Here is a 24,921-nt window from a genome sequence, read left to right on the forward strand (position 1 = left end):
AAGAATGGAATGCTCTGCATTTCCTGTGTACCCTGAAGAAACTCCATGGAGGAAATTACTGTATTTTTTCTGTGTATAAGACACCCCCATTATAAAACAACCCCTATTTTTGAACCCCAATTTAATAAATCAGTATTTTGGGGTTGTTAAGCTTTCTGGGGGTGATCTCAAAAAAACATTGTCTTATACAGAGAAAAATAAGGCTGTTTCTGAGTTCATTGAGAGATGGTTTTGTGTAGGGTATGAAAGTGTAAGCAATTAACTGGGAAGTCTCTGGTTCAAATCTCCCTTTATTCATTTATTCTCTGAGAGACGTTAGGCAAGCTACCGCTGTCCACTCTTCTGTCTGAAGTATAATAGACTTTATCTACCTGGCAGAGTAATTTGGGGGATCACGGAGATAATATATATGTAGCTCTTTGAACACCCTAAAATGCTCTATGGATGCTCAGACTTGAATTCATTATAAAACTTAGCTGATTCAGACAGGCTGAATCACTGATGATATTCTAGTACATGGAGGTTCCAGGGCACAAGTCAGGAAGGCTCTCACCAGTGGAGACGCCGCTTGGACAGGAATGGCTCTATCTATGGGGACAGAAGAACCTCGACAAGACTTTCAAAAAATTACCGTATTTTTCGCACCATAGGGCGCACCGGACCATAGGGCGCACCCAGTTTTTAGGGGGGGGGGAAAATCAAGGAAAAAAATATTCCCCTGCCAGCCCCAAAGAGCAGCGTACAGGCTGCACACAACCTCTCCCTGCCAGAGGGGTTGTGCGCAGCTATGGAAGAAGGCAAGGCAGCGAGCGGGATGGATCCCGCTCGCTGCTTTGGCTTCTCCTTTAGCCCCATGCAGCCTCTCCTTGCCGGGAGATGCTGCGCAGGGCTAAAGAAGCCATAGCCCGTGCAGCCTCTCCCTGCCGGAGGGGTTGCGCGCGGCTATGGCAGAAGCCTGCATTCGCTCCATAGGACACACACACATTTCCCCTCAATTTTTGGAGGGGGAAAACTGCGTCCAATAGAGCGAAAAATACGGTAACGATGCTATCAACCTAGAAACAAAACTAAAATACCATAAGGACAAGGAAGAATGTGTGTCAGGGGCAGAAAAAGCCCCTTTCCTGCTCACTTGCTTCCTTGGGACACCTGGAGGATGACCTGAGCAGGCTCACCAAGGGGGTCCTGAGCAGGTACCTGGTCCCAGCAGAATTTAAGCAAGGAGCAGCAGCAGCATCGCTTCCAGTTCCGTCCAGAAACGGACTGGCAGACAGAGCAGCCGCTGTTCCTAAGCTTGGGTCCCCAGCTGCTCTTGGACTACAACTCCCATCATTCCTAAGCAGGAGGGTGGGCGGCCACGGATGATGGGAGGTGTAGGGCAGCAACCCCCGAGGGCCCGAGGCTGAGAAAGGCTGCGCTGGGCGAGGGGAGAGTCCAAAAAGGGGAATTTGGCAGCGGGGCGCGGAGGAAGGAGCGGGGCGGAGGCTGCTCCGGGAGAGGAGCCCGGGCGACGGAGGAGGGGGCGGCCTCGCCTCTCCTCGCCAGCCGGGTCTGCCGGAGACCCAGCGGGAAAGGGGGCGCTGCCTCGCCCGCCTCGCCTCAGATCTCGGCATCGGCCAGCCAAGAGCGTTCATTTGGGCTGGCGGTTCTTGGGGCAAAGCGAAGAAGCTTCGAAAGCGCCGCCAAGTCCCCGCCACGGGTGCCGCCTTCTCGCTTATTTATCCCCTCGCCCGCTCCCTCAGTCTAATCGGGGGGTCGCGGAGACCAGGCGCCCCCCCTCCCTCCCTCCCTCCCTCCCTCCCTCCCTCCGCGGCGCCCGAGCCGCTTGTGGTTCGGGCTGCTGCGTCTGCAGCAGCAGCAGCAGGGGGAGGCGGGGCCGAAAGACGACCCCGGCCAATCAGGAGCTCCCCTCTCCCGATTGACTGGAGGCAGCCTTTTTCGCGGCTGAGGCGTCGCGAGCGGGGGTGGGGGAGGGGAGCGCGCCTGGGCCTGGGGGCGGGGCGTGCGGGGCGCGACTGGGCCAGAGGCGTCTCTCTCTCGCTCGCTGGCTGGCTCCCTCCCTCCCTGCGAGGGGGCGCGAGAGGGGCTGAGGGGACCGGGACAATGGCGGCGGCGGCGGCGGCGGCGTCTCCGAGCCCGCGGCGGCGGCGGCGGCGGCGTCGGGGCCCCTGCGCTCCTACTCTGCTCCGCTGGGCGACTTCGGCGGCGGCGGCGGCCGGGCAGCTGCTGCTCCTGCTGCTGCTCCCTGAGGCGACGACGGGTGAGTTGCCTCGCCGCCCACCGGCCTCCGGCTCTCCCCCTCGGCAACATGGCGCCGCTCCCCGAGGCGGCGTCCCGGGCGGCGGGGGGGGGAAGGAGAAGAAAGCGCCCGGGGATGGATGGAGGAGGGGACGCGGGCCGAGTCGCCCAGGCCGCCCTCACAAAGGCTGCTGCCTCCCCCCCCCCCGCCATTCGCCTCCTTGGGGAAAGAAAGAAAGAAAGAAAGAAAGAGAGAAAGAAAGAGAGAAGGCGCCTATAGAGTCCCGTCTGCGCGTGTTTCTTGCGCGCCGGGGGGGAGGGGGATTGCGCCTTGTTTTTGTGTAGTATTGCACTCTAGGGCGCGCCCCAGAAGCCGCCCCCTTGCTCTGCTCCCGCCTCCCGAGGCGCGGGGAGGGGGGTCTCTTGGGCTTTGTGGGGGCTTCGCTGCGGTGAGGAAGGGGCGGGACGCAGTCGGGCTGCCCCCTCGAGCAGGAGGGTGGCGGCGGCCCCGTGGGGCTGGCGCTGTGGCACCGATCCGGCCGTGCGTGTCGGAGGTGCAGCAGGAAGGTGAGGGTGGCGCCCCTTGGGATGATTCACGTTATCTCAGCACTTGGCTGAAACTTTGTGATCGAGTTACAGGTAGGTAGCCGTGTTGGTCTGCCATAGTCAGAACAAAATAAAAAAAATTCCTTCCAGTAGCACCTTAAAGACCAGCTAAGTTAGTTCTTGGTATGAGCTTTCTTTCGTGTGCATGCACACTTCTTCAGATCACACTTCTTGTGATCGAGACAGCGGAGGAAACCCGGCATTGTTCCCGCACCGTGACGGCGAGGCGCTGCGGAAAGCTTGCAGGGTGCAACTACCGGTATCCTCGTGCTGCTCGCAGAAAAGGGCATGCCTGTGTTTTGAAGAAGTTTTTAAGCCTTGAGATTTAACTGATGTCCGCATTCATCCCAACTCGGTGTGCTTGCGGCTGAGGCCAAAACTGCACCGATGCCAAGAACCGCATTGAATCGTAAAAAGGATGGCAAAAATCATGGGAGCTCAAAAGCCGTTGTGCCTGTTGCTTTAATGGGTGTGTGGGTGGTTGTAGAAGTTGCATCTACAGCTACTGATGTTACACTATTTTTGTAAGCAGTCCACAAAGCACTTCTAACCTGCTATGATCACAGCTGATCTGTATGCAAAGACATATCTGTATGTACATATTGAAGACGCAGCACTTCAGTGTAACATCTTAGTGCAAAAACCTGAGTTTGGGGCATTGCATCCACCACTTGAGATTTCACTGCAAGCAGCAATGATACAAAATACATGATCTCAGGCATGACTTTCATGGACAGACATGACCCAATTTTGCAGTGCATATTTGTGTGGTCAGAAAATGCAGAGTAAAAAACAGATCTGACATCACTGAGAATTTTAACTGAAGAGTAGCATAGAAACTTAGATAAATACAGTGGTACCTCGGGTTACATACGCTTCAGGTTACAGACTCTGCTAACCCAGAAATAATACCTTGGGTTAAGAACTTTGCTGCCAGAAATCAGGCAGCAGCAGCACGGCGGCAGCAGGAGGCCCCATTAGCTAGTGGTGCTTCAGGTTAAGAACAGTTCCATGTTAAGAACGGACCTCTGGAACGAATTAAGTACTTAACCCGAGGTATCACTGTAAATACATTTAAATGCATTGTGGCACCTCTGGTTCAAAAAATTAGATTTCAGTTGCAGACATCCTTGGATTCATATTTTATCAGTAGATTCCATACATCAGCCATAAAAATGCAGTTTACATTTGTGCCCATAGATCAGGCATCCCCAACCTTTGGCCCTCCAGATGTTTTTGACTATAATTCCCATCATCCCTGACAACTGGTCCTGTTAGCTAGGGATCATGGGAGTTGTAGGCCAAAACATCTGGAAGGCCACAGGTTGGGGGTGCCTGCCATAGATAATACTGTACAAATGGTTCATCCAGTACCTCACTGCATTGCTGTGGCCACCTGTGGCACACTGGTGAAGGGTTGCATGGAGACACCCAAAACTACCAGTTGTTGCTCCTTTGTGAGTGGCCTGCTTCTCTTGAGTGCAAGGACAGCCACTTGCAAAGGAGCAGTGACTGGTACTCTATGGCAGTGGTTTTCAACCAGTGTGCCATGGGGTGCCCTGAATGATGGTCATGGTTACCATGAGCAACACTAGCCTATGTCCTTTTCTTTCCTCTCTCCTCTGATGCCTTTTCACGTGTCTGCCTCCCAAAGGCTTGCGTGCTGTTGGTTGCAGCAGCCCTGGCTATAAGTTCCCCGGGTGAATGGCGCCTATGGGGCTGGTTAGGGGGTGCTGGTTACCAGTAGCCAAGGTAACCTCAGACTAAACAAGCAAGCGGGTGAGAAAGCCCAGCCAGCCTTTGCTGTTGGGAATGGACAGACAAGTCCCAGGCCCCTGTGGGGCAGGCGGGAGGGCAGCTCAGAGACCAGGGGCGGCAGCAGTGGCCGCCCGGAGGATTCTCAAGGAGAGGAGGCTGAGGAAACACTCCACAAGGGAGGCTATTCGAAAAAGGGTGAGGGGCTGCCTGCTCCACAAGCAAGGGGTGACATAACTGGGCTCCTGAGCCCCACAGGGGAGCCACAGAAATAATGTAGTTGGTCAAGGGAGCCATGGACTCAAAAAGGTTGAAAAACACTGCTGTGCAGGATTGAATCCTCCTGTTTAACAGCTGATCAACAGGGGGATTCAATCCTATGCTGTCTTGGTGTGCCTGCCCTTTAACCTTAATAAAAAAATTTTTTTTAAAACATATTAAAACAGGAGTATAAACCCCTTTAAAAAGACATTGGCCCCACTGCAAGACTGAATCTGGGGTGAGCTGGACGGCCACTGGGGCAGCACAGGCTGAATTGGCCTGATTTGGGAGCAGCAGATCAAGGTCACAGGGCAGATTGGGAGTCCATGCACAGTCCTAATGAGAAGAGAGAAGAAATAGACCTATCTGTTTAGGTAGAAGTTTAGGGTTAAAATGTAACAAGAAGGCAGTGATACAGAAAGGCACCACTAAGTGACAGAAAGAAAGAAAGAGATGAAAGTACTGTAATAGAAAATGAGAGAAGAGACCGATGAGCTAGATGTGAATCTTTTTTGGATAACATGGATGCTGTTTTGGTAAATGGTAAAATTTGCCTAGCAAGAAAATTCTCCTGTGGCACAGCCTTGCAGGGAGTGGAGTGAGGATGATGTGGCGTCCCTGTTCCTTCTAACCCTGTGGGTGTCATTGTTAATGTGTGTTACTATGGTATGTATTTTTGAGTTTTTATATTGTAAACTGCCTGAAGGGTGGTATAGAAATTTAGGGTTGACATATTTCAAGAGGTAAAAATCTGGACATAAAAAGTTGAGCTTTTTTAGGGCAGTCGCCTGATGCTCCCTCTGCCGCCACCCACACCAGAGCCTGAACCAGAGCAGCACGCACACAACTAATTTTTTCTAAAAAAAAAAAATACAGGACATTTGATTTAAAATGTAAAATTCCCCCTGGGTGGGCATGTAGGACCCCCAAAAGAGGACATGTCCGGGAATTCCCGGACATATGGCAACACTATGAAATTTAATAAATAATAATTACAGCTCTCACTTCCTGCAGCCAGACTACAGCTGTCACTTCCTGGGGCCCCATGATGACAACCCCTGGGCAACCAAGTTGCCCACTGCAGTGTTCTTTGTTTTCTCACGACAGTAGACACTTCTTTGTTTTACTCACCACAGTAGACACTTCTGCATTTTAGTTCCCATCACACTTCCATTCTGGGAGAAGTCTAGAAAGCCATAGAAACAAAATAGAAAGTGAACAGTGTTGTTATTCTATGACTCCCTTACTGCAGGCATATCTATGAGGCCCTACAGGCATAGGTGGGACCTAGACCTATGGTCTAGGTCAGGGGTCTGCAACCTTTAAGACAAAAAGAGCCACTTGGACCCGTTTCCGAAGAAAAAAAAACTGGGAGCCGCAAAACTCGTCATTATAAAAATAACTTTTTTGTCACTTTTTAATTATTTCTTTGTTTGACCCCTCAGAATTACTCCTCCTCATAGAAATAAACGTTAAATTAACAAGTTACCTTTTTGTGTGTGTGTTCTTCACTCCCCTTCAAAACAGTGACCAGCGTACATGCCCCCTTTCAATGCAGTGACCAGCGTACATGCCCCTTGCAATGTAGCGGGCAGGCAGGCGGGCGGGAAGGTGACGTCGGGAAGGTGCATGACTAACGCACGCACCGCCCCCATGCGACGTCACAGCCAGTACAGCGCCCGCCACAGTGGGGAGTGTCGGGGCGCACAATGCGCCTCCTCCCCTCGCTAGTATCCACCCCGGAGCTGCGGCAAAGGTGTAAAAGAGCCACATGCGGCTCCGGAGCCGCGGGTTGCAGACCCCTGGTCTAGGTGTTCATTGGAAGTCTCTGATACATCTGTCAATTTATTGGAAAGCTGCTTTATAGAAGTCTCAAGCAGTTTTAATGCTTTATCTCAAAAAGTCCTCCCTGGACTCAGAGACATTAAGACAACTGCTGCATTGTTGCAAATATCCCCTTCTTGGGCAAGGTGATTGAGAAGGTGATGGCTGGTGATGGTCTGCTGTAGGAGTGCCTGGATGAAGTGGATTATCTAGCCCTGTTTCAGTCTAGCTTCACCTTGACTGATGGTTTTGTGTTCTGTTTTTTTGTTTGTTTGGAAGAGAGACAGAGTGCTACCCTAATTATTTTCATATATTGTGGCTTTTGATGCCATTGACCATGGTATCTTGCTGGCACTGCTCAATAGATAGAGAGTTGGGAACATGTGTGGTGTGGTGGCTTTGCTGCTATCTCCAGAACCACCACCACTCCACTGGAGAGTAGCACTGCAGAACTTTGGCTGGGCCCCTTGGTGCTTGTGCTGTAGAGTCCTGCAGAGTTCTGTTCAATATCTATATGACTTTACTGGGACAAGTCAACCAGGGGTTTGGAGTGTTGATGATACCCAGTTCTCCATTCCATCTGAATCAGGAGAGGCAGTTAAGGTGCTGGACCAGTGTCTATAGGCAATGGCTGGCTAGATGTGGGGGCAGTGAGCTGAATTGAATCCTGATAAGTTGGAAGTTCTGTAGAAAGGTGGGATTTGTGGGCATACCTTTTCCAGTACCAACCAGCTTGAACTTTAAGATCTGCTGCAGTCTTGCCAATGAACACAGCCTGTTTGGCTTGGCAGTCACGTAAGCTAAGGTTTTCTCTGTGGTGGCACACCAATTGTGGAACTCTTTCCCCGCAGAATTGTGTGTGTTCCCTGTATTGCTGCTATCCCACTGACAGCTAAAAATGTTTGTTCAAGCCTTCAGGTGATTTTCCAGTGAGCAGTTTTTATGTTTTCCCAAGTTTTACATAATGGTTTAAAAACTATTTCTGATGGTAAATTGGATTATAGCTGCTCTGAGCTCCATTAGGAGGAAGTTTAGGGTTAAAATGTAACAAGTGAGTAAATCTGATATGTTGCAACAACAGGCCAGGTAACAGAGCTACAGAGAATGGAATCAGCCCCTTTGGCATACCCAGTCCCCAAAGCTGTCCTCATGTCTGCTCTGGCAACACTGGTACTGGACCTAATCTACAGCCTCAGTGGTTCATTTACCTGTTCATCTTCCAATATGATATATTCTGTTAAAGGTCAGCAATGCCCTTCTGTATTCTACATAGGACAAACCCAGCTCTATGGCTGGCATAGTTAATGGGTTTTGTTTTTTGTTTTGCTTGGAGACCATATTGAGGGTTTTACTACCTGTCCAAGGGCTGCATGCCAATGTGCACACACACTAGGAAGTGTGGTTACACAGAAAGAGCCTGTACATGTACACACTTACACACACAGCAGAGCAGCTTACACGTAGCTGTGCACACACAGATAGCTTGGCAGAGGAACAGACTCAGCAGCAGATAGACATATATTCAGCAGCACTTCTGCTTTCCAGGGCACTGCTGTTGTAGGAGGGTTCCAAAATTTTATGCTCCATTAATAAATGAACTTCCCCTCTACCCCCAATTACTTTAATTGCCTTGAAACTTAACCAATCAATTTATTCTGCATTAATATATTATTAACCCCCTCTTTCCTCAGCATTGATTTCCAGTGAACATTGGCTTCATTTCATTGTGCCCCATTAAGACCTCCCAATTTTTTCCTCTTCATTGATTGATTTCAGTTTCCTAAGTTAAATTGGTTTCACCACAACATTAATTGCATTGCTTTCCATCTATACCCCCTTTCTTCCACATTGATTCCCTCTCCATTTCAGATTGCTCACTGGTAAGTTTTTAAGAAATTGCTGCAGGCACAGTCAGCTACTTCAGTGCTTCAGTTTGTCCCACTGCTGGCTATCAGGACTGATCATGCAAGATTATCTCTCTTGGACAGTGTAAACATCATCGCCAGCTACTCAAAGCACTACTCATGGTTCTAGAGGAAAACGCTGAAGACAAGCAAGCAAGTGTTCTCTAAGCTTTGGAAGATTGGAAGAGAAGTTGAGGACAAAAACATTTGACTGTACTTGCAGGGCAGTCAACACTGAGAGCACCATGGCAATTCAAAAGGGGGGAGGTTGTCAAAGAAAAAAAAAAGACTCCCTAAAAGGGGTCACTGCTCCTGACAGATCTAGGTGGCATGCTTTCACATGGTATGGGGCTGTATATGGGCCACAGCTAAGCCATCTCTGCTCTATAAAAAATAATAAATGACCACAAATGTGACCACAGAAATTGTAATATTCAAAAGCCAGTGAGGAAATATTTCACCCTACTCACAAATTCAGGAAATCTCAAAGAGACTGTAGTGTGGAACCATGAATTACAATCAAGAGGCTCAGTGCTATCACTTGTGAACTGAACTGAGATGAAGGATCCTTAACACATACGTGTTAATTGGCTTACCAATGTCAGAAAGCCTGCTTTCAAAATCTGCATTGTAAATTACCACTGGTCAGTACATAATTATCAGTGGTTTTTTATGCATTTTATTTCCCTCTGACTTCGAAATCTCTGCCCTAGCCAAAATATATACCTGCAACTCAGGATAGCACTACTTGCATCTGATGAAGTGAACAATGGTCCATGAAAGATTATGCCATAATAAATTTGTTGTTCTTCAGAGTGCAACACAACCCTTTGTTCTTTTTGATGTGTTGTATTAGTACCACCACATGTTAGTTGTTCTGTCAAAAAACATACTATCAATGGACCCCAGGCCTGGCATGCACTCAATGCAGTTTTACAAAATATTCACTATGAACAGTTGACTGTCAGGCTATATCACACATTGTTTTGAAATTTCCCACCAGTTTCAGAAATGATTTACAATATTATATAAAGGGATCCTGTTTGAGAAACTCAATTCATTTCACAGTTCTTTGGATTATTGTGAACTTATTTCATGTTAACGTTACAAAAAAAAAACCGTCTGGAATGCTATTCTTTTTCCCAGATGTTGGCTGTCAACTTACCCAAACTGATAGAAGGAATTCATGTAGAAACTTGTCTTATTGTTACATACACTAGCTGCTTTATCCCTGGATTTACTTGAAAGCTGTTTGGCAGCTATTGCACCAAATACGCATTAAGAAATTTATGCTGTTATAAATTAGCAATTAGGAGTAGAAGCAAATTTGGGGGCCCTTGGATTTTGAAACTCCAACAGTGTTTAACATAACTAATATGAACATCTCTCTTTCCCCCCCAGCTCTACAGTGTTACTGTCTTGTTTGTACAAAAGACAACTTTACATGCACAACAGATGGACTTTGCTTTACTTCTGTAACACGGAACGGAGAGAAAATAACACGCAATAGCATGTGTGTGGCACAAGTTGATCTGATTCCCAGAGACAGGCCATTTATTTGTGCCCCCTCAACAAGTGAAGGAGTTATTACTGTGCCACATTGCTGTGATAGAGACCTCTGCAATAAAATAGAGCTACCGATTCCAACCCCAGGTAATTTTCCCCACTCCCAATTTTGAAAGCGTAATATGAGAAACAATATAAAATAATTTAGTTAAAATCAAAAAAGATAGTGGAACAATCTAAGCATCCAATGACTTATTCAGATGGTAGCATCTCCTACTCTTGTGTTGCACTTTTGATGTACCAAGTAAGTTTACCTGAAAACTGGGGGAAGGGGGAATCTTGTGTAGATATATGTCCATAGAGAGATATTTCTGTTTTATTCAAGTGCACAAACATATACAGGCATTGAATATATAATTGATAGGTTATTTTTATTTGTCTTCTGTGTCTCCCCATTCCACTTCTAGGTCCCCTCCCAAGAAAGTTGCCTTCTAATTTAGGACCAGTAGAATTGGCTGCTGTCATTGCTGGACCTGTTTGTTTTGTTTGCATTTCACTTATGTTGATTTTGTATATCTGCCATAATCGTGCCGTCATACACCATCGTGTTCCAAGTGAAGAAGATCCTTCTATGGATCGTCCTCCATTTATATCTGAGGGAACAACTTTAAAAGATTTAATTTATGACATGACGACTTCAGGCTCAGGTTCAGGTAATAAGAGTCTCTTCCCTCTTCCTGCTGCCCTCTTCTCCCCCCCCCCCCATATACTAGTACATAATCTTTTAAAGGGGGTAGTATTGTGCAACACAAGCATAGTTACTTGCTAAATGTTACGGGAATAATGATTTTGCGATTGTATTTTACTGGGGTTGTGAGGATATAGCTAGGCAGAAATCATAATTAGTTTATCATATTGCCAGCAACTTGCGAGAAATTCAGATTTTAATCAGATTTCAAACCAAAAGTAAAGCTTGTTTGAAGTTTCGTTTCAGTGCCATGCTCAAATGCTTTCTTCTGTTGCAGACAAACCCTACCTAAAAAGTATAGATCTTGAGATTAAGGTAAAATGTTGTTGAAATATACAACATTTATTATTTCTAATATCTGCACAATCTCACCAAAATGCTTGCAATACACACGGGGGGATAAACAGTATGGCAGGATCTGTGTATGTATTACCATCTTTTTTGATCTATCAAGGAAGATTAGACCTCATTGATTAATGCTATGGATACCAGCCTAGTCCCATAGTCATTACAACAATTGGAGGCACATGGTATTAAAACCTGTAGAAAGATTTCTTAATATCAATAGGAAATAGTTTGAGCTATAGGCAAAAAGAAAAGGTCTCAATGTCACAGGAAAATGTCTTATCTGTAATCTCACTACTGCTTCCTTTGCAGGAGAGCTAAAGTGGCAGATTATTTTCCAGTGCTGCAAGGCAGGTACAGGCAGGTTGGGTAATACAAGTGCCTGTGCATTTTGCCTCCTATTGCTAGTTCTATGAAGGCTAGAACTTGCATGTCCCATCCCCCCATGTTAAATGAAAGTTGGGGCTGCAGGCTAGCAAGACTAGAATCTGGATAAAACCTGGCCAGGCAGTGAGTGACAGTGGCATTTTTCATTGCAGCAGCTATTTATTTTATTTCTGGAGTTCTGCTTCTACAGTCTCATGAAAAGATTTCATTAACTTTAATGGGGGGGGGTGAAAGGTGAATCTACTCTGCAAGTTTTGAGATGGGTGAAACAGTAACCAACTGCCCCTTGTTATTTTGGGCCAGCCCTATTTTTCCAAAATCCATAGTTATGATTAACCAAAGTTTGCCTGGGTTTGGAGATCACAACAAACTGCACAACAAGCTACATGCACCCAAGCAGAACATGGGTGGAGAACTTACCACCTTCCTGCAATTTGTTGGACTAACATCTTGCAGCCTTGCTAGAGGAAAAGGGAGAGAGTGGGACCCATGTCTTGGTGTGACCCATCAACCATGGGTGACTGACATGTGGTTTTCCAGATGTTGCTGGACTACAGACAATGATCATTCTTAACCACTGGCCCTGCTGACTGAGGCTGATGGGGGTTAGAGTCAAACAGTACCTGAAGGACCACAGATTAGCCAGCTCTGCTCTAAACCACGGTTTGGTGTTTTTTTACAAATGAGGTGAAACCGTGCACAGAGTAACCTTTTGGCATGTTGTGTAGTAACTGTTTGCTCAATAATATTCTGCTGAATAGAGAAGTTAGAGATACCAGTTACTGACTAGAAAACCCACATCAATATTTAATTGAACAACAGCTGAGAAGGTGTAGTTTCATGCCTTTAGTTTCCAAAGGATGCACTTACTGTTTCAGCCACCAAAGACAGTCTTCTCTCACTTTCCACAGTCCATTACTTAAAATAGAGAGTTCCTGTATTTAAAACCAAGAAAGAACTAGAGAGGATAGTTGCAAAGTATTTCTTGCTTCTCAGTTTTTAAAAGTAAAAAAGCTCTTCCTAGAGCAAAGAAGGAGAAAAGACTACTTCCATATGGTCCTTTTTGTTCCTACCATGAACTTTGCTCCTTCCATGTCCCACTGTTGCTACCATCTGAAGCCTAGATCAAAACCTGGGTCCTTAGGCCAGCATTTCAGAGCGGGGAGCTCAACACTACATACATATTTTGCCATGTTTACTAAAAACATATTTGGGAGCTATCTGAGGAAATTTGTGGAACTGTGGAACAACTTGAGGAGTGAGTGATTGGAATCTGTTCCCAGAAACTATGCCCTGTAATTTGTACGATTGCATCTTAGTCACATTTAACTTGCATGATTTTAACTGTATACAGTTGAAGACCTTTGGTTGAAATCCTGCAAGTTAAATGCAGGCAAGGCCCTCACTGCGCACTGACTTCAGAAGCCTCAAGATGCTCCCACAAGATTCAAAGAATTACAGGAAATTGGACAGCCCTGTAAGACCTTGCAAAAGCATCCCAGGGCCCCTGGAGCCAGCAGGTTGAGCTCACATGAGAGTGGCTCCAATGGTTTGAGTATATGCATTTTTATGTATATACGGAACCCTTGGAGCTCAACCCCTGCAGAAAATGCAACTGTACTGAATACCAAGCAACATCTTCCTGGTCTCCTTATTCAGGAACTAACTGAAACATTGACACATCTCAAAAGCAATATAGCACTTTTTGGAGATCAAAGCTATAAAACTGATCCATGTATCAGGAAAAGGTTGTGGTGCTCTATTGTGTTATTTATAATATTGAAGAAAAACGGGAAGAAATTAGTTATCTTGGATCTCAGCCATGAATAGTGATTTTTTTATCCAGTCAAGTAGCTTTAAAAATAACAAACTTGGTCACTGTTTTCAAAATAAACTATTTTTTTTTTTTTTAGGTTTACCTTTACTTGTTCAAAGAACAATTGCAAGAACAATTGTACTTCAGGAAAGTATTGGAAAGGGTCGATTTGGAGAAGTTTGGCGTGGAAAATGGAGAGGAGAAGAAGTTGCAGTGAAAATTTTCTCCTCAAGAGAAGAACGTTCATGGTTTCGTGAAGCAGAAATCTACCAAACCGTTATGTTACGTCATGAAAATATTCTGGGGTTCATAGCTGCAGACAATAAAGGTTAAGTTTTTTTTTTAATTGCTTCTGGTCCCTTTTTGCTTGTTGAAATTTCATAATGCTGTCTGTTGCACTTTGTGTCAATTTGAAGTAATTTCTACATTGGCTTCACGTTAATGTTTGTGTTTCATGTATATGCCCCATATTGATTTCTATTCTGTGAATCATAGAGTTGTAAAGTTCAAAGGTGATGAATAAATTGCTACCATTCTTCATCTCCTGGAAATACCCAGAAACTTTCAGTGAGGAAAAAATGTCTTCTCTCTTTTGAATGAAATGCTGCTCATATAATTGATTTAGAATTGCAATGCACATTTATGAATCTGCATGGGCACTAAGATCAGTTATAGTTTGTAGGCCTGCCAGTAAGGTCAAGTAAGCTGACAGGCACAAAACAGCCTTCACCTTGGTATTCGCATGTTGTAGAATTTCCTCAAGGTTGGTTCTTTCCATGTTAGCTTTCAGATGGCTAGTTAAATGCCAAGTCATTACCCTGTTTTAAATGACAAAATTGTTTTAATTTGTTTCATAGGATTACTAATCTGAATAAGAATCTGCTAGTAACTATTTTGCGTTAGTTAATTTTTTTAGGTATTGATTATACAGTACTTTCAAAAAACTGTTAAGATTGTGAGTTTCTAGGAATACTTTAGTCTTGGAAAAGGGCATATAATTTATTTTAATGAATGAAGAAGAAATAAATCACCAGATTTCAAATGTTCTGGTGATCTTTGTATTTTCAAAAACAAAAAATAATAATTATTCAGTTGTTTGCAATTACACAAACTGCTTAAATACCATTGACTAGATGATCCTTGGAGTCCCTTTCATCTCTATGATTCTGTGACTTCATTGGGATTGAAACAGATGGTGTATGCAGGATTACAGCTTTCACCATTTCTTACGTTTTAGCATCAGTAAATGCTAAATAACTTAGTAGAAAGAGACCATAGTTAAATGAAATGCTTACCACATACAAGATAATTTTTATGTTTTGCTTTTGGAAATGCTTCATTTTATTTCTTCTGGTTTTTCCACCCCAGATAATGGTACATGGACACAGCTGTGGCTGGTGTCAGATTATCATGAGCATGGCTCTCTCTTCGATTACCTAAACAGATATACCATTACTGTGGAAGGAATGATAAAACTAGCTTTGTCTACTGCCAGTGGACTTGCACATCTTCACATGGAAATTGTTGGCACTCAAGGTAATTTACTAAATTAAATATGTAGCATTATTAATATGGACCTAATAGGGGGGGAAAGGGGGGGGAAATCACATGGTTATGCTTGTGTAATAAGGAGCTCCAGGCCTCCTTATTGGTGATTTCTTATATATTAAACATATACAGTGGTACCTCGGGTAAAGTACTTAATTTGTTCCGGAGGTCCATTCTTAACCTGAAACTGTTCTTAACCTGAAGCACCACTTTAGGTAATGGGGCCTCCCGCTGCTGCCATGCCGCTGGAGCACGATTTCTGTTCTCATCCTGAAGCAAAGTTCTGTAACCTGAAGCGTATGTAACCTGAAGCATATGTAACCCGAGGTACCACTGTATAATCTCTCTGTAAAGCACATTAGACAACACATAGCAGCCTTTTTGAGCAATTTATAACAGCATTTACTTACATTTGAGATGCCTCATAAACTCTCATGGCAGTTTAGTTTCAGACAAAATATGTCTTTATATATCCCTATTTCTCTTCTAGTCTTAATTCTATATAAAACATACTTTGGTTAGTTTCCTGCTAATTTTAGGTTCAGATTTTAAAAATATGTTTTTTTTATTAGTTTGCATTTTTAATAGCAATAGTAGAAAACACATCCACGTGTTCTGTCAGTGTAGTACTTCCCTCCGCCCCCAACAGAGGAATTAGTCATTTAATAAATTCCTCTCTATCATGTTATATGGGCAAATGTGAAACACTGAGATGCAACTTAGCACATTAACAAGTGTATGTTGATTTAATTGAAATTAGGATTGTCATAGTGGAATAATGGGGGCTGTTATTGGGTGTTTTTACTTTTATTTTGATTATGTATTTTGTGGTTTTACGTTTTGATTTTATTCTGTGAACTGCCCTGAGACCTGAGGGTTTAGGGTGGTATATAAATTGCAACAAATAAATTAAAAAAATAACAAAGTATGCAATACAAACTACTTTTCCCAGTGTTCAGTAATCAGTTCATCTGCCCTCCTCTCATATGTTGCAACTAAAATCCTGCTTGCCCAAGCAAGACTCAGAGGTAAAGATGGACTAAAAGAATGCCAATACTGTGTACTTTATGCATCTGGAAGCTCTTAAAACATTTTATTAATGAGGTGTATTTCAATATGGGATTCTATATTATGTTAGAAAAATCTGCATTTTAATTGTATTTTTAATTTTATTTTAATTGCTTTTATTATTTCATCAAATTAAAATATTTTATTTTGTGAGATGCCCGGAGCACTTATGTTATGGAGCAGCTATGTAACTTCAGTTAAATAAATAAAGCTTCTTTTTTACCGGGTCAGGCCATAGGACCAGCTTGCTCATTATTGCCTGTGCCAGGGTTGCCAACCTTTGTGGGCCAGCGGAATTTTGAGAAAGTGCAATGGGCTGGTGTGAGAACATAGTATAACACAAAATAGCTGCCACATCCAAAGGGGCAAGGGGAAATGCCACAAAATGATATTAGCACGCTCCTCTTCTTAGCCACCCCATTGGGGAGAGGATCCTTATCAGCCACTGCTGCACTCACAGACAAAAGGTTTTTTTTGCACCTTGCCTTTGTTCAGAACAGATGGAAAGGTGGTTTTCTTATCCTGGTATCCAGGGAAATGTTGAGTTATGGTCTGAATGACTAGTACCCAAATTTATTTAAGGTACTCAAATTAATAGGATAAGTAATTACTACAGCAGCATCAGTATTACTTTCGTTGCATCTTTCCTATGCACTCAGAGAGCTTCATGTTGTATCAGTAACCTTGTTCATATTTGTCAAGTGGTTAACAAAATTTATGTCCACCCGCCTTTCCCTCTACAAACTCTTATACTTTGGTACCATGTATGAAAGTTGCTTTATTTGACTTGAACCATTGCCAAAGATCAGCTTTGAATTTCAATTTAAATGCATAATTAAGAAATTTCTACGAAGATGCACTAGTTGATTAATAATTTTCTCTCTGTGTGTTTTTTTAATGCAGGAAAACCAGCTATAGCTCATAGAGACCTGAAATCAAAGAACATATTAGTAAAGAAAAATGGTACCTGTTGTATTGCAGATTTAGGCCTGGCAGTAAGACATGATTCAGCTACAGACACAATAGATATTGCACCAAACCACAGGGTGGGAACAAAAAGGTAAAATTAACACTCTTTTAAAAACAGAATATATTATATTAAGGAGACTGATAAACATAGCCCTAAACTTAAATGTACGACTCCCCCAGGGTCTCTTGGAGAGCAGGCATTCTAATAATGGAAACCAGCGTAGTGCAGTATTGTTCTGTTTGGGTCTTAAGGATCAGTTTCCCACACAACTGTGAAGCTACACAGATAATTGCTGTTTGTTACCATAACTTACCTGACAGTGTAACTGGTGGTGTTGAAATATTGCTGGTGGTTGCAGTAGTGCCTCTTCTCCTCACTTCCGGCCTCCATGCCGCCTCATTGGTGAATGATCTAGAACTTCTGGGTAGTGCCTTCTCTTAAATAGGTGATCGGAAGGTGCTTTGTTCCTTTCTCCCATAGTCTTCTTGTTGATATAATAAAAACAAAATTACTGAGAAGGAGAAGAGTGTGCCCAATTTCTCAGAACATTTATTTTTCAGTCACCCATACCTACCTGCCTTTTGCAGAATAATTAGTGCTTTGAAAATCATTGTAAATTATAATATAGATTTGTATTTTTAAACATAGTTGCTACTTAAGGGCAGCTAACGGCTAGGCTGCTTTAACCTGGCATGAACCTTGTTCTTTCAACAACTGGTAAAGAGATAAACATCTATATGGACCATTTTATGTATGCCTATGTACTCGAACCTGTATCTCACATGTGTCTTCACTGAACTATTACTGTGGGATCATTCCGGAACACAATTACACACTGCAGATATTATTACAGTGGACCTGATTACTCTTTAAATAGCAGTATCGCTTTGCTTATTTTTGAGAGATTACAAAACTCGAATAAAAGCCTGCTCAAATTGATCTAAAGGTTTAGTTACCAAAATGGCAAGATAGTATGTAAAATGGCTTTGTAGTTTGACACACAGGTGCAGGGATTAAAAAACAAACAAACCAGTGCAATGGTTACTTGTTACAAGTTTCACATTGCTTGGTTTATAATCTTGAATAGATCCTATTGTAGAAGTAGAACTAGGCAGGGAAATGGCTTTTTATGGTGTGAAACCCAGAGGAACTGCAGGGAAACTTAAATAGACCAAAAAAGTTCAGATCTTGAGATCTATAGGTGAGCAAGATCCATGAAATAAGAGAAGTAGAAAGTGAGAGGGGGTGACATGCAATGGCTCCCTTTCTTGGAGATTCCTTTACCCTGATATGACTTAGACTAGCCACATCTGCTTCCACTCTGGATTTCTAAATACTCTTCTAATAAAAAGTTTGAAAATATACAAAGCTTCCTTTTGGGATGACAGAAGGCTTGTGCAAACACTACTGAGAAGCAGGGAGATGAGGAGAGGTGTTAGAGTCCTCAGTAAAACTGGGAGGGGGGGGAACTTTCATTTACCACACAACCTCCTTCAGCAGATATAGCACTGTTGTGTATGTATACACCACTTTTTCCTTTTCTGCCTACGGTGGGGTGTTCAGAACATCCTGCTTTCTTCTCTCTGCACACAATCTGCACCATGGCATTTTGAATCCTGTCAGGTTCAGTTGCAGAAAAACAAGTGTCTGTGCCCTCTTTGCGTAAGTCCAGTTTAGAGAGCAAGGAAATGGTCATGGAGCAGGAAGAGTCACACGTGCATAGCCCACATATTAAGTCACATAACAGGGTGTCCCTGTCCTGAAATGATTGGAGCTTCTGCATGCCTCTCAGTTATGCAGAAGCTCCTACTATAGTTACTTCTTTAAAGTCTTGGTTGACATGTAGAGCCAGGTCAATAGTGAGTATCTTGAGAATGTCATTACTCTGCCAGTTTATTTCTAACTGGCAGAGTGGCTCAACTGTTTCTAGTGCCTAATTAAAGAGAAATAGAGATAACTGTGTTTAGGGACCACTGCTTGATAAATAAAACATACTGGTTTTCATTTTGATAGGTACATGGCTCCTGAAGTACTTGATGATTCCATAAACATGAAGCATTTTGAGTCTTTCAAAAGAGCAGATATTTATGCAATGGGATTAGTGTTCTGGGAAATAGCTCGGCGATGTTCAATTGGTGGTAGGTACAAACAGAAATGAAACAGAATTGACTTCAGATTCTGTCATGGCAACAGTTAACTTTCAACTTGGTTTACACATTTTAGGAATTCATGAAGATTACCAACTACCATATTATGACCTGGTTCCTTCTGATCCTTCAGTTGAAGAAATGAGGAAAGTTGTTTGTGAACAGAAACTTCGACCCAATATTCCAAACCGATGGCAGAGCTGTGAGGTGAGGTTTTTCAAGCTGTATCAAAATGAGAATATTTTAAAATGTATTAAAGCAGCTTAGTTTGAATTTTTAAAAATAAAAACATTGAGTTACATACTCAAAAATGAAATTGATTGTACCTTGAAGGATACCCGTTCACCTTATGCCTTTAACTATGGGACATACCTAATCACACAGATATGAAATATATTAACAAGAATAGTGGTGTGGGGTGCAGAAAATTTCCCAGTGAAATGCTTTTCTATAGGAAATTTTCAATTTTTAGAAATGCATGATTTTATAAAATTATGGTAATTAGTAAGAGAATTGATAATACAAATCATATTGCACAGCTAGAAGGAAATTGTATTGGATTGAAAATATTTAACTTTTCATGTAGTTATCCATAGGAACTGTACATACCTACGCACACAAGCATGTTAATATAGTTTTTCAGTGTTCTTTCTTAAAATTTAACCTGTGGAATAATAATTATGTTAATGAATTTTTACATCTTAAAATAATGGCTAGTACTCCAATTCAAATTGTCTTTTAGATTCTAAAACTTCACAATGTTTGAATTTTTTTCCAAGTAAAGCTTAGAGTTTGTTTGAAAATAACATTTCAACCACGCTAAGTGTACTTTATAGAATCTTCCGCAGTCAGATATTTCTGCTCAACTGGCTAATGAAATTAATTCCACATGTTAATGCCACATTAATTAATTAATGCCACATGTTAAAACATTAATGCCACAGCTCTGCTTACTAATATGCCAATCAAATATGCTAAATTAAATACCAATTTTATGTCAGCAGGAAATTCATAGCACTGAGATACAAAAAGATGGGAAGTTACGGTATGAAAACTAAACTTCTGTTTCACTTCTTTACAGGCCTTGCGAGTAATGGCCAAAATTATGCGGGAATGTTGGTATGCCAATGGTGCAGCAAGGCTAACAGCTTTACGCATAAAGAAAACACTGTCACAGCTCAGTCAGCAAGAAGGCATAAAAATGTAATCTTGGAGGTGTTACCGAAGGATACTTTTAAAGGACCATATCTGCACCTAATTTGTGCATTAAGAAGGCTAATTGTTCTACCTCACTGGGGGAACAGAAGGATATTCCTGCCTTTTGTACAAAATAGGAAGATCAGTTATTAGCCCAGGATTTCTATAGATGCAGTAAAACTTTGTACAGCTCCCTACCTTGCACTACGGACTCCTCTTTCCCAGGACACTTCAGTAAAACAAAAATTGGTTTTCCAAGGATTAACGCTGGTCCCTGTTTTGTTGAGAACATGAAGATGATGCTCGTGCACACTATCGCACTGAAGGATATCTTGAAAGTTTTTAAAGCTATTTGCTTTGTTCATGATGGCACACTCTATATTCTGAACCACTCTTGGCTTCTTATCAGATTGTGTAGTTTTTTGGCTACCAGGACACTTACTGTTGGACGTATTTATCAGGATTTGAAGACATTACCTCATCCACTCTGGAAGAACATATACAACATATGCAGTTATATTTTGTATTTCTGTTATTTTGCTTCAGAACATTACATGCCTTCAAAATAGATTGTACTGTACCAGGAAGTGCCACTTTTCAATTTTTGTAATGCACTTCAGTAGGTATATGCAAAGCCTTTGGTGCTTGTAGAATGATAAAATATATCTTAACTAAAAGGGAATTTTATACTACATTTGGAATTCTTTTTACCAAAACCTCTTAATTCTGAAGACTAGGAATTTTAAGTATATAAATTAATTCTGTGCTCTTATTAAAGTTGTGCATCACTATGAATTGTGGTGTCAAAAGTGGCACTTAACTTTTAATGACCCGTAAAGAGTACTTCAAGATTCTTTTAAAATTTGATATGAGGGCTTAATCCAAGAAAATAAATTTTAGCACTCTAATGTTATCTGGGCCGGGGGGGGTGTTCTGCACAGACCCTTACCCATTCAAAGAACAGCGCTCTTTACTAAAGTGTCACCTGTTTCCCTGCTTCTCGAAAGGTAATCCATGTGTAAAAACATTGCATTTGGGTAACCTTATTGTATGCAGTCCTTGTGTGCAAAGCAGTAGACTTTCCCTAACATCTGTAGCTGTTGTGTGATCTTGATGGTCAGGTCAGTATGTGCTTTCTTAACAGATGGTTGGCACTATTGGCTCTGACCTCACCAATTGTATATATCTGGAGATGTGTAAGGACTGAATCTAGGTCCCCACGCTCCTAAAATGTGGTGCCACTGGACTTCTCCATGCAGGCCAACTCCTGTTTGGTGGCAAGAGCTTCACATGTGGAAGTATTTGCACAGCTTGTGGCTCACCTTGAAAGTCACTGCTTTGAAACCTCCATCTATTATTATTACTAAATCACAGTTGGATAGTAATATACCATTTGTTTTCTGGTGCATACAGGTAGCTGTAAAATTTGCTGCTGGATGTAAAATACTGTTACATCTACAATACTGAAAAACTGTGCTTGCGTTTTAAGGTGTATTTTGGGTTTCATTTATGTAAATCTTATATCTGGTGCACAAATCAAATTTCTATTAATGTATCTTCAAGCTAGTTACATTTATGAAGAACCATGAAAAACTAAAATCTTTTTTAAAAAAATACTTTTGATTTCCATAAAAGTTAAAATAAGCTAGCAAGAAAAAACTACCTATTTAAGTTTGTCTTTCTTCAACGCAGACATAAATGAAAAGGTGAAGACTTTGCCCACCTGCAATTTTTTACAGTGATGTAGAATGAAAATAATATTGGTTAGCTGTACTGGCAGCCCCCCGTTTTGTGCACATTTGTGAAATTGCGTATAATTGAAACCCATTGAGAAAGCCTGCAGCCACCCCATTCCTCCCCCATCCTCCCCATTCCGCCCTTTAGTGATATTTCAGTGATGTCTTTACAGTATTACATTTCCAAGTCACTTTCAGGTTCAGTGTGGTGCATGTCTACGCAGTCGCACAAATACTGAATGTGCATAAATGGGGGGCTGCCTGCATATCAGTTATCAATCCTTAACTTCCCATGATTCACTCATGCCAAAATGATTTTTCTATTTTAGTCTAGAGAAAATTATGAGGTTAATTTTTTAGCAGTTCTTAAAATAGACGTTGCAGCAGGAAAATTGTATATCATGAAAATTGTCCTTTGTTATTTGTGGCTTCAGCTGTGATGATATAATTTTAGTCATGTTTTCCATTGATAATTTGTCAATATCTTTCGAATGAGTGCATGTATATATTACATAGAACTTTTTTAATCTGTTGCTTGTAAAGTCACATGTAGATTAGGGATGGGCATATCCTCTAAGGCTTCCCTCACATTGGTTCTGGATTTCCCCAATTCTGCCCCTAACAGAAAAACTTGTACAGAGCCAGTCTGAGTGGCTCAGATGGTTCATCTGTTCCCTTCCTTTGACTCTGCTATCCTATTGCCATCCCCCTCCCCACTGCCACTACCATCCGTTCCAACTTGCAAAGCACTTTCTTTTCTTTACCTTCAAGTATGGAGTGGGAATGGCACTTTTCTATCCTCCTGATTCACTTACCTGGTTTAGGACTGAAAGCAGCGTCCCTTGGTAATTAAGGTCCTAAAGGGCTAGAGGTTGCCAGTTAACAGCCACCACTTTCGGTCCTTATGCCCTGCAAAGCACATCAGAGTGCATCTGTTAAGAGATGTACAAACCATCACCTTCATTTCCCATTTTAAGGTAAAGCAAAATGATAGGTGGGGAATGTGCTTTAGGGGCTAGAGGAACAGTGGGGAAGGAAGCTGGGAGTCATTTGCTAACCTGGATAATAATCTTAGAAATCAGGGATGGAAGTCTTAAAAGCTTGCTTCTCTTTGGAGGTAATTTTTTAAGAATTAAAAAAATGGTTTCCAATTTAGACTCAGATTCACCATCACAACAGCTCTGATATGCATCTTTAAGCAGCTAGACAAGTATTCATATTTTTTTTTTCAGTTTTTGTTTTGTTCTTGAGAGTCCACGGGGACCAAAATATTTTGGCACTCAAAACATTTGAATGTTATACCTTTAAAAATCTGGTAAAATTTTGATGAAAGCTGTTGTGTAATGTGTACTGCACAGTACACATTTGTTTAATAAGGGTTTTTATAAAGTTTTTTAAAAATAGCATTACAGTTGCTGTTCAGATCTTGCTTGCAATACACATCAAAGGAACAGTAGCAAACCTTGTTACTCAGATGTCTTGAGTGCTGTAACTTTAGGTACTCTTAATCCTTAAGAGCTGGAGTTTTATCATAACATTTTTATTTGCCTTTTCAGATTTTTATAGCCTTTCACACCTTCATGTCTTGTAAACCTAAAAATATCTGTATATATGAGTGGCATAGTTTTGCAGATTCATACCTAGTAAGAGGCTATTCTAGCAAAATAACCATCTGTCAACTGAGTGCCATGGATCCACTTTTTAAGCTAGCTCCTTGTTCATACTGTGCCATTAAAATGGTTTGAATGGTACTTGATTTTTTTTTAACATGTAAAAACTTGCTTTAAACTTAAATTACCTCTTAAAAAGACCAAGGTACATTTACCTCATTCTGTATATAAGGTTTAATATTTTTTCAGAACATTCTCAAGGTTGGCAATTACTTTTCTCTTTAAAATATGAGTATTATATGCATAAACCTAAAACCTTGCTGGTTCTGATACAAAGCTCTGTGTGTGCTCTTGAAGATCTGCTAATGTGAGCTTTCCTGTTGGCTTCAGAGATGGGTGTACTCTCAAGGCTCTGATGCTGGTTTTGTAGGAGCTACATGTGCACAATGAAGCATCTTCATGTTTAAACCAGCCCTGGATCAAGCTGATTGTATATTTTGTCTTGTGCCCAGATTGTGCATTTCTTTTTTCTTTTGTATTTTTTTTTGCAAATATGTTCTGTTTTGTTGAAATAGCACCAACTCTTTCAGAGTTATATGGGTAATGACACATACATTTTTACATTTTGGATGATAAATTTTGAGCATCTGTACAAATGTGTTACTTTTAAGCCTTACAGAATTGTTCATTGCCCCATTTATGCTTGATAATGTATGTGCAGTAGAGTCTACGACAGAGGATTGTAAATAGTCTAAGAATGATTATTATTGTTAAGTGCTAACACTACAGTAGAAAATAATAAAAGCAATTATAGATTTTCTTTCTTCTTAGTAGATAACATACTTGTGCTTTCTTTTTGGGAAATGAAGCTGCTTGCTGTTCCTGTACATTGATTTGTTTTGATGCCTGTTCTCTCCCTGCCCCCTGCCCCCACTTTTTTAAGGCATAGTAAATCTGTGAAAATTAAACAGAACTGCTTAGGCTCACACCACGGCCCTTTGAACAGCAGTCCCCAGCATGTAGTATCACAAACATCTATTTAAATTCCCCTACAGTTTAAAAAACGGATTGCCCTGCAGGGTGGGGGTTCTGCTCAAGGAGAAAATATCTATAGTCCTCCTGTTCTCAGTGACCATTATTTGAATTCTGAGCTTGGATCTGTTGACTTTTATAAGCACTTTGATTCGTCAAAAATGGAGGTGCTGGTTGGGAATAGAATTTAGTTGTTCATGGTGTCTTGAACTAATTAACATCT

General features: G+C 42.0%; 1 protein-coding gene across 1 annotated transcript; it reads left to right on the forward strand.

Moving 5' to 3' along the window:
• Positions 1 to 2,102: 2,102 nt before the first annotated feature.
• On the forward strand, positions 2,103 to 24,496 carry TGFBR1 (transforming growth factor beta receptor 1). Its single transcript, XM_079949682.1, has 9 exons — positions 2,103 to 2,260; positions 9,990 to 10,241; positions 10,562 to 10,807; positions 13,488 to 13,718; positions 14,759 to 14,926; positions 16,910 to 17,066; positions 18,990 to 19,114; positions 19,200 to 19,330; positions 20,205 to 24,496. Exons 1-9 carry the CDS (start codon positions 2,104 to 2,106, stop codon positions 20,328 to 20,330), a joined length of 1,593 nt encoding a protein of 530 aa, XP_079805808.1. The 5' UTR covers position 2,103; the 3' UTR covers positions 20,331 to 24,496.
• Positions 24,497 to 24,921: the final 425 nt, after the last annotated feature.

Source organism: Podarcis cretensis, assembly GCF_951804945.1.
Source record: "Podarcis cretensis genome assembly, chromosome: 13".
NCBI classification, from domain to species: Eukaryota; Metazoa; Chordata; class Lepidosauria; order Squamata; family Lacertidae; genus Podarcis; species Podarcis cretensis.

Coding starts and splice junctions, on each gene's coding strand:
- TGFBR1 (XM_079949682.1), top strand. CDS start 2,104: ATGGCGGCGGCGGCGGCGGCGGCGTCTCCGAGCCCGCGGCGGCGGCGG. Junction 10,242..10,561: donor GCTACCGATTCCAACCCCAG/GTAATTTTCCCC, acceptor TTCCACTTCTAG/GTCCCCTCCCAAGAAAGTTG. Junction 19,115..19,199: donor TCGGCGATGTTCAATTGGTG/GTAGGTACAAAC, acceptor TACACATTTTAG/GAATTCATGAAGATTACCAA.